A 10477-nucleotide genomic window follows, 5' to 3' on the forward strand; every position below is an offset into this window, starting at 1 on the left:
TCTGTATGTTCCTGAATTCCAGAGACAAGTCTTTAAACATGTTTTAAAATGAAAATAGATTCCACTTACAAACGTTCCGTGGAATCCCCGTACAATTACCTGTAACGTAACTTTTGTCGGCACTTTTGTTTTGACGGAAAAAATGCGGATTCCACTTACAATGTGCGGATTCCGCAACCGCTCATTTTAACTATACGCATTCATTATTTGTTTGAGAATTCCACATACTAATCCGGATTCCGCAAAAAATATTGCGAACTACGCAATTTCGCCTACTTTTAGAGCGTTTTTGAGCAGTACAGCTTTTTAGGTATTTGTTTGTGGAATCCACAACAGCAAATAAGATCAAAGAAGAAAAGCAATAATGCGGATTCCGCGACAAATCTGATTTTGGCCGGTTGCGGAATCCGCTTAAAATGCACAGAATGCACTATTTGGTCTCGTAATGCGAAGGACAAAATACTCAAACATTCACTGTTGCTGTTAATAATGGAATTATTTATCATAATCCTAACAAAGTATTTTCGTGCAGTTTTCGTGCAATTAAATAGTTCGGTAAATTTTGCTTAATGAATTATACAAGACTGTTCGTATCAGGGCCAAACCCGGAATGTTTCGACTGCTTTTTAAGTTTTATAGGGTAGTAGTAACATAAAAAAATTAAGTTTAATAAAATAAAATTTAAAAAAAATTCTTAAATTTGAAACTTTTTGTTTTTCCCCTATATGAAGAACAAAAGAATAAATTTCGCTCCTATTAACTAATCATCTATGGCAAATGAGCTTCCTGAACCAATTTTGAACGTTTTCTATGACGAATTAAATCTCCTCTTACGCAATAATAGCGCGAAATATATCGCGCGTTAATTGTCCCAAATTGGCCAAAGTGGCAATCTTTAAACCCCCAAGTCAAAAATGGCTAGTTAAAAATGGCTTAGTCAAAAATGGCTAGTTAAAAAGTCGAAATTTGTCTGAACAAAAAAAACCCACCCCGAGCACAAACATTCCGTTACTTTCGTTTCGAAAGTCGGAACTATAATTTTACAATCCACGCCAACATTTTTCCTCCTTCGGGTAGTACCATTGAACCTACAGGTCTGCTCACAAGTGTTTCACAGCGGAAATGAATCTTGTATTTTTTGATACTAGGCAAGAAATAACTTTCTCAATGCTAGAACTTAAAACTATTTGACTATTTATTATTTGCGAATTCCGCCTAAAATGGATTTTGCCTATAAATGATAAAAGGAACTTTTGTCAGAAGAAGAATATATAAAAAATAAATTGGATTGTACTTAACTATTCGAAAATATTTTTTGAGAGTTCTCCGTTATCCGACCTGCAACCAAAAAAATATTTGTTGTATCCGGAGTGAGGTCCGTATTTAGACAACCGCGTATTCATACTTTTCAGTAAGCGGACAATTTTTTTAACCAATCAAAATCAAGATGACAAAGCAAACTTACGAAATAAATAATTATTAATTATCAATTAGTTCCTTGTCTCGATTCTGATTGGTTAATATAGCGTTTGCCTGCGTACTGACGAGTGTTTGCGCATTGGGTCGGCAGGGGGTCGAATCCCTGAGAGGAGAGGCGTCCGCAACCCCCCCCCCCCCATTCCCCCACCCCCTAAATCCGCTACTGAGTATGAATACGCTGTCCAAAGACTCTTACGTAACATTGTATCCCTAGTAGTGACTAAACACTTATTTGCGTAGGGTTTCCAGTCAGCTTGTTGTTCGTGGTTGCCCCGATTCTGATGCTGGCCGTGCTCTACGGCTTTACCTGTCGGACTCTGTTGCGCAGTGTGGGCCAGTTCCGCCGACAGAACAGCTGTCGGTCTCCCACGATGGCTGCTGGCGGCACCAGCCAGCACCGAGCTGGAAGTCAGCAGAATTCACCCGCCAAGAACTGTTCGACCATCGGAGAGGAAGCAGTCACGAAGAGTTCGAGACATTCCCCGAAGCACGCCACAAACGTGGAGTAAGCTTTCGAAAATGAACTTCTTATTTTTTTCTGAAGTTAATGAAAATTATTGTTAGCGTACATTCGGATCATTCGCTAAAATCAACCGAAGCATCTTCGGAAACATTTTGCGTTTCAAGAATCAAAAGTGTTTGAAGACTCCTTAAGTTTAAGAATAAGTTGGTTAAAAAGGTATGTCTCATTGATTAGTGTATTTTTCCGGTACTGTTCGAAATAAGATTTTAAAAAATGGTGTTAGTTAATGTTTGTTTTTTTATCTGTTTTTGTTTCAGACTAACACCCAAAGCGGAAACGAATGCCATTTCCGTGGATCAAATGAACACGCCAAGTCAATTATCGACCAATCCGAGCCCAAATGAGTCCCAATTTAACCTCCCTTCCAGCCGATCAAAATCCGCTTTCGATTTTACTGTCGGCCGAATTCCGAGCTCCACTGGGACGATGAGCTCAACTCCGAACGGAACAACTTCTGGACTGGTCTCGCGAAACGAAGCGGTGGCACGGAGGTATCGCGCTACATGCTTGCTGCTGTTAACTGTTATTTCACACAGTTTACTGTGTCTGCCGTTCATAGTCAACCAATTTCTGGGTGTCTTCAAAGACGGAATTTACCCTGAAACAGCAGCCGAGGAAATGTTGACTCTGTTTTGCACGCCAATTCTGGTCACATCAAGCGCAGTTGTCCCGCTGATCTATCTGAGTATAACGAAATGCAACACGCCAAAGAATTCCCGACGACTTGCGACTGACCGACAGGCAATCGCGAACCGAATGAGCAATAGGGCGACAACCCGGGACACGTTGCGAGTAGTCGTGAATGATGCCCCGATTCGAGTTCCGAGTTTGAAAGCCGTCAGCTCCGCCAAAACGGGAGCAACTTTGTCGTCAACGTGTATATGATTAACTATTTTTTTGCTAGAGACAATTAGACTCCCAAATTTTATCGATTAATTCCTGAATCAATTATCATCGAGGCAAGGATTATCATGTACCGTCTTTGCTGTTACATACAAACATGCACTGTTTTGAACTTAGAAATATAGAACAGCATAAAGTTTCGATGGACTAATCTTAACAAGTAAATAGCAACCGACCTATTTTGGAAGTTTTTCTATTAAAAAAATTACTCTCTTAAGCAAAACCGATGTATCAAGTTCATGTAAATTATCAAAAAACGCAAGATTTCGTCTATCTTAACTTTATGCAACTCTCTATAAATTAATTATCTTTCTTTTTGAGCAGGCAAATGTCGGTTTTGAAACTTTGGATCTTGCTAACTATTATCCTCCCTCTCTTTGCGAAAAGGTGGGTATCATTACAAGGTGAAAAATTTGTATAATATCTTAACTGTTCTGAGGGAGGAAATTCATATATTCTTAACTGTTCTAGGAAATTATTTCTTTATAAAGGGGGGATTCCTTATAAGATGACATCGGGGAGGGGGAGGGTGGGGAATTGATAGATAGTTTACAAGATCCGAAATCTTTAGCGTTAAAAACTTACAGCGCTATGATAATGGATAAATTTCATCAAAAAATGAACAATTTGCATCCTTCTAGAATGTAGTTTGATTATTGTCTTTGAACAAAGAGTCACCATTGATGTCACAAATTGTTCACTAGTTTGGAACTTCACCGACCTGATTTTTTTCTCCGCCGAAAAAGAATATGTTCCAAAATTTCCATCTATTTTGATGTCTGTTTAATAAATTGCTGAACATTTACATTATCAGGGGACCAACTAATATTATTACTCTTCAAAACGTCCTCTTATTAGGTGTGTGATAACCAATTTGAGGTTTCTTCTCAAGTTTTTGTGGATGTTCATAGCTCCTAAAAGTAAAAAGCAGTTTCATAAATCCAAAATTAAAAAAGTAATTAAAAAAAAACAATCAGTATATGAAAAATTACGAGGCCTAATTGTGCATTTTGTGCATTGTAAGCGGATTCCGCAACAAGGACGCTCCCTTTGTTCTTCTTTTGTTTTTTAATTTCCTTTGATCGTTCCGACAAATTTTTAACATTTTTAAAGACTTGTCTCTGGAATCCAGGAACATACAGACACAAAGTTGTGCACCAATCCAGTGCATAGTTTGGCCTCGTAATGAAAAAGAAACTGCATTGGTTTTATTTATTATGTTGAGCATTAAGCAATTGATTGAAGTTTTCGTTAGCTCAAATCTTGGCAAATCTGAAATTGAATTAGAAAAAACTGGGAGCAATGATTGCTATGCTATGACAATTGGGTTTCATGAAATTTAACACTAAGTCTCGATTATTGTTTTCTTACCATTCAATCCACTTGGTGATTGTATTTTTTTATAAATTTGATGTTGTAATCCAAAAATTATCTAAATATCGAATGTTTTTAATGCTTCTTTAAGATTATTTATTTATCTATGCTTGCTGTTCCGACCTTCGAAAATGGGTATTCCGCTATGTTTTAGTTTCTTTTCAATTTAAATAATTTTGTTTTCCACGCAAACTCAAGCACCGCAAATCATCATCAAGCGAGTGATGTATCATTTTAAGTCCCCTTTAGTCGATGATTGGAACAACCGTAAAAAATTTCCCAATAACTCACCCAGCGTTGAGAAAAACCGGTTAGAAGTGTTAAGTTTTTGTTTAAAAATTCTGCGAATAAAGCAAGTGAGAAGGGCTTCTAACAGGCTTCTTTCTAATTCCCTACCCCTCCCCTTTATGGTACTTGGAAAAGAACAACATGCCTACTATAACCAAACAACTATTTACAACTATTCGCATTAATACATAGCAACAAAATCCACTTTTGCAATAGATGTGATGGGGGAGTTAATGAAATGTCAAATAAAAATAAAATTTAATTTTTTTTAAGTTAACGCTCATTTAATTAACGTTTTTTTGTGGTCAAATTAGTTTACTTCTTTTCAGTTAACAGAAACTATGAATTTTAGGAAAAACTATTGAGAGGAAAAAATTTAAATATTGTAAAATCACTCAGAACTTATTAAAGAGGCAAAAATTAAAAGTATGATCTCTGCTAAAAACTACACTCCCTGAACTTCGTTTATTTTGGCAAAGAACAACGGTTTTTCATTGGCTGAAAATTAAACAAATTGTTCAATTAAGTAAAAAAAACTTTTCACCTTTCAACTGGATTAAGAAAGATATCATTTACCTAAGTAAAATCTGTAGTATCAGAGCTATAACGCAAAAACTGAAAATTTTAAGACCATCATATAGTTTTCCGTGCTGGTAACGTCTAATTGCATATGTGTCAATTAGCCTGTCTATGTGAAAAAACGTGGTTCACCTGCTCGCTATCATACCTATTTTTATAAAATCGTCCCAACATTAATCTGATTTGAAGAGGTACAATACACCAAAACGAATTAAATCTGACGATTTTTAGTTTTTTTTTCAATAAACTACCGTTATGATTTCCATTTTTTAATTGAACAATTTTTACTTTTGTCCTTATGTTGTGGAGAAGGGGCGCATATATAAGCGTATGTGCCTATTAAAATACTATAATTGCATCATTTAGGTGTTACCTCTAACAAAAAACAAATGAAAAAGTGTTTATGGCCTAGGAAACTAACGAAAAGAAAAAGACTTGTGAGCAAAAAATAAATTTCAAGCTAAAAATACGCGAAATTAGACGTAATTGTATTTATACTGTGTCTGAGAGATTTTTTTCTGCCTACAATTATCTTTCATTCGAGCTTTCTTTGAAAACCGAATCAATTTTTCTCGTCATGAAATTGTATTGTTTATACATTTCAATAACGATTTATACTTTTTCCATTAAGGTTCCATTAAATCATTTATAACAAATGTTTTGATACACAATGGGATAATATACTTTTCTTGTATTTGTGAAGTTTTGTTTGAAGCAATAGGTTTTGTTAACTTTTCATTTTTGTCCAAAATGCTAGTTCTGCAAAAACACTTTAACGTCTAAAATCCTTTTTGTTGGTGCCGACTAACTTTTTTTCGTTAGTCAATGATCTTTTCTATTTGTTATTTCAAATAAATTGTTATTCCGAGCTTTGAAAATGGGGAAGACCTTTGTAATCGGTTGTGTTTTATTTTTTTATTTTTGTTTCAAACTCAGGTTTCAAAAATAGTCATCGGACTGGGTTGAGTGATATATCATATTAAATCCCTTACAGTTGTGATTTGAACCTTATAAAATTTTTCCCCGTTTCAAGAAAAACCGGTTTGAAATTTTTCCGGTTCCGAGCGAATAAAGCGAGCGAGCAGTCTTGTTTTAACTGCTTAAAAGTTTAAAATAGCCTAATTTATAATGTAAAACTTAGTTTTACTTAAGTTACGTTAGCTTAATTTGAGTATTTTAGCTCTTTTTGGAATGAGAGTTTTTAAGTTTCAAAAATCTGCAAAACTTGAGAAAAAAATTGTTTGGTTTTTTTTTTCATTTTTCAAGTTAATTTTATATTAAAAAATGTTTTTTAATTTGCTTATTTTACTATGACTGTCGAATTTTGTAACTTATCTCCAGTTTTTGTTCAGCTCTTTTCATCGCACCAAGCTGAAAAAAAACTAAATTAATTTTAAAAACTGTTGTTTTATTTTCAAGACTATGGCAAGATTAAAATTTTTATGAAGTTTTCAGCTACAAAATAGAAAAAAATGATACTGGAAATTTACTGAATAGGTCATAAAAATGTAAGATCTAATTTGCTTGTGTGTTTTAATACCTTTTGAAATCAACATCATCTTGTGACAAACAAACTTATAAAATTAGGGGCTTAGATTTGTTTTAGATGTTCAAAAAAAACTTTTGTGCTGTCAGCCAGGTTTTGTTTAATTGGTTTAGTAAACTTATTCAAAAGTTTTTAGGTTTTTGATTCGGCTAGTAAAAAATTTCAACGAAAAACATCAGTGATGTATTATAATAAATTGCTGAAAAAACGCTAAGAACGCACGTTCATTTCAACGTTTTGATACTAATTTTTTAAATATTCTATGTAGTATTATATGTAATAATATTTATATGTAATATTTCCAGAGTTTATGTTGATTTTTCAGCATATATTTGATAGAATTTTTGTTTTCACAATATATCGACTACGTATTAATATTTATTGTTATTAATTTTTGTCTCGAGAACCTAACTTTCATCTTCAGTGTTTTTCGTTTTGTAGTTTTGAAAGATTTTCACGCGTTCAAAAAGAAAATCAGGAAAAACGGTGAAAACAAGAAAGTTCAACTCGTTTGAAGAAAAATGTGTCATTTTGATGACTTCTATTGAGCTGTCGTTTAATGGAAAGTCGATACATTTCCCCGATAAACTGACAAGTATGTAATTAGACTGAAAAGTAACTTAAGCTTCCCGATGAATCGAATCTAGCCCCAGTTTATTGGGGGATCAAGTTTCGCAACTTTCATTTCTCTGCGTCTATAAAGGGTGCCAAAAGTTCGTTCTCAAAACTTAAAAGACCATCCATATAGCATTCATAAATAACACCTCTATAACGGTCAAGACAAAAATTTGAGTGTGAATTGAGTGTGAATTGCTTCACACTCAAAAGCATGAATGTGAAGCAATTGGGTCCGCCGCCCCATCTCCGAATTGGTACAAGTAATTCATTTGTTCACATTGTCTGATCTGTAAAACTTGGGATATGGAAACTTTAGGCCATGGAAATTATATTTGGTGTTCGTACTTAACCTTGTAAGTTTTACTCCCTCGTCCCACCTCAAAATCAAATGACCACAAAAGGAAAGCTGAGAACAGGAATCAAATTACGAAAATCAGCTCAAAATGAACTCAATCCCGGTCAATTGAAAAAAAGTAAACAACGGATTATTGTTTAAATATGGCCTTTCCATATTGCCGCATTAAAAAAGAGGGAAACACATTTAATTATTGATATCTATAAGTGAAAAAACTTCAAAACGAAAAGTTTGAACTCAATATTTTTGCTGCAATTGATAAAAAATCACCTAAAAATTAACCGTACGACACTCAACCACGTCAATAATTGCATGTTGATTTGAGAAAAACTCAGACAAAATTTGGAAAAACTTGTCATTTGTAGTAAATTTAATAGAGTTGTCAAAAATAGGAAGGAAAACTTTCTGCAGCTCAAACTCCACAAAAAACAGCATTCAATAAATTGATGCAGAAGCCACTGCTAATATTTATTTCCTTTTTCTCTTCTTTTTGGCTAGAAGAGCAAAAAATTTTTGCTTGATTACATTTGCGGTTTTTTGTTTCAAAATTTTCTGTCCAAATGTCAAAACTTGGACACAGAATTTTGGAATCGATATTTTCTGCTTTCATATGATCAAACTGATACAATTTTCTGAGTGGTATATACAAAACATTTTCTGAGTGACAAAAATATCTTGATTGATTACAATTGCAGCTTTTTGTGATCATATATTTTGTCAAAATGTCACCGGCATCCAAGTTTAGGCGTAAGTAATCTATTATAACGGGGTCTTATGATCATTTTTTCGCAACTAAAAATGGTTATAATCGTGGTATTGTTCAAGAGTTTATAATTTCTTAAAATCCATTTTAGTTGATTATAATTCACACAAAAAACCATTAAAATCAATTATAATCAGTTATAATCTCTTGTTTTGCCAAAATTTTGTCACAGCAAAACATTATTTGAAATCTATATTTTGAGTTAATATATTTCTGTCAATAGCAAAATATCTTGAAGAGAGATCTCTTGTCACACTTTGGTTCATCTGAATACAAAGATTTACTACGAAACAAAATTTTTATAGACATCTTTTTATATTAATTGAAAGGTTTCCGCGGTAGGTGAAATATAATTCTTCCGAATCAATCATGAACCGAAATCAATTCACTGATGTTTTGACGGTTAAAAAAGCTTAAAATAAGCGTCATGAAACAACTCTAATAAAAAATGGAAAAAAAACGTCAAACGTCTGAATTGATTTGAAAACTGCAGAAAAGTTTGCGCTTTTTTCACAAGAGCTATTGTCTATTGAAAGTGCTGGTTGTTTTTGAAAGGAACAACCGAATTTAAAATTTTGTATTTAGTCACTATTTTGCACTCTAAACGTATTCCGAGCTGTAATCCACCATGAAATTCCGATTATAAAATTGTGTTTATCACATATGTCCGCCAATTAGCTGTTTGCGGAGACAGAACAGTGTATCGCCCTTTTCTTTCGACCCATGTCCTACATAGAGTATTTCAATCTCTCGATCCAGGACAAGGGACAAAATTCGTTAGCTAGTCTTAATTGGACGCAGGGGCGGATCCAGGATTTTTCTCGAGACGGCGACCAAAATGATTTTCCGAGCACTGCCAAAGCACCAAAAAAAACTTTTTTGGCCAGATTTTCTGTAGACAATTTGACCAAAATGTCGCGTTTTTTTTGGCGCGCCATCCTCCATAAAAATTAGCATATAATGGCGCCAAAGGCGCCTTTGCAAAACTTTTAGGGTCCGTCAGCCAAAAATGGATATCTCAAATTAGTACAAAAGGGGGACCCTTTGGGTCGGCAGGGCGTTGAATCTCTGAGAGGAAGGCGTCCGAATCCCCCGCCCCCCCCTAAATCCGCCCCTGTCCGGACGCTTTGATTTTTTTCTCGACGAATAGAAGGCTGACCACTACGTAGAGACTGACTCCAATGTCAACAGCAACCAACTGCCAGTGGTTGAATTTGATTTCACTCTCATCTTCGTATAGTCTCCAAAATAATTGGAGAAACTTTTATTTTCTAAAAAGAAGATTGACCAACTTTTAAAGTAAAAATTTCAGGCTGTGGCTATATGCATTTTGAATTTGATTTGTGTGAGCATTTTGATCAATACAGCCAATAAGCTTGAGATATTTTGTTTGTTGTGTTCACATAAAAACAATAAAATTTTCTTTTCAGCTTGTTATGAGGTTAAAGTTATCTCTTTTTCTCTTCCGCTGATTTGCAAGGCATTTAAATGTTATCACTACACCTAATACACAATTGATATAGGTTGTCTTCGCGTGTAAAGCAGTTTTTTTTCTACAAAAAAATTGTTTTTTTTTTTATAAAGATCTTGCTTTTAAAAAGGTTATCTTTAAACGATGTTATCTTGCAACTAGTTTTCAAGATCTTTTAAAGAGACGCTGCATCGTCTTTAAAAGAATCTTGCCAAATTCTTGCAAGACTTTGCAAGATAACTTCCCTTGTTCGACTGGAATCCAGAAACATACCGACACAAAATTATGCGCCTATCCAGTGCACAGTTTGGCCTAGTAGGCAGGTTCCGAAAGTTTTTTTACTCTCTAGCAATACGTTGGCGGGCATACCAAGATCCGGATAATACCAATTTTTTATTATAGCTGAAGGTTCAGAAACAGTGTATTTGACACAAGGTTACTCTTCGGGCGGTTTTTTGGAGACTATACCAAGATGAGAGTGATATCAAATTCAACCGCTGGCAGTTGGTTGCTGTTGGCATTGGAGTCAGTCTCCATGTAGTGGTCATCCTTCTTTTCGTCGAGAAAAAAATCAAAGC

At 34.6% G+C, this 10477-nt stretch overlaps 1 protein-coding gene across 1 annotated transcript in view; it reads left to right on the plus strand.

The window, feature by feature from the left end:
• The window catches only part of LOC134842277 (uncharacterized), a 50001-nt gene extending 46926 nt beyond the window's left edge, over window positions 1-3075 (plus strand). Inside the window, exons 5-6 of the mRNA XM_063858547.1 lie at window positions 1720-1984; window positions 2260-3075. Of these exons, the coding sequence (XP_063714617.1) occupies window positions 1720-1984; window positions 2260-2887 (893 nt within the window). The 3' untranslated portion in view covers window positions 2888-3075. The remainder of the gene's footprint in view (window positions 1-1719; window positions 1985-2259) is intronic.
• The last annotated feature ends 7402 nt before the right edge of the window (window positions 3076-10477 follow it).

The sequence above is a fragment of the Symsagittifera roscoffensis genome, chromosome 3 (assembly GCF_963678635.1).
Source record: "Symsagittifera roscoffensis chromosome 3, txSymRosc1.1, whole genome shotgun sequence".
Classification (NCBI taxonomy): Eukaryota; Metazoa; Xenacoelomorpha; order Acoela; family Convolutidae; genus Symsagittifera; species Symsagittifera roscoffensis.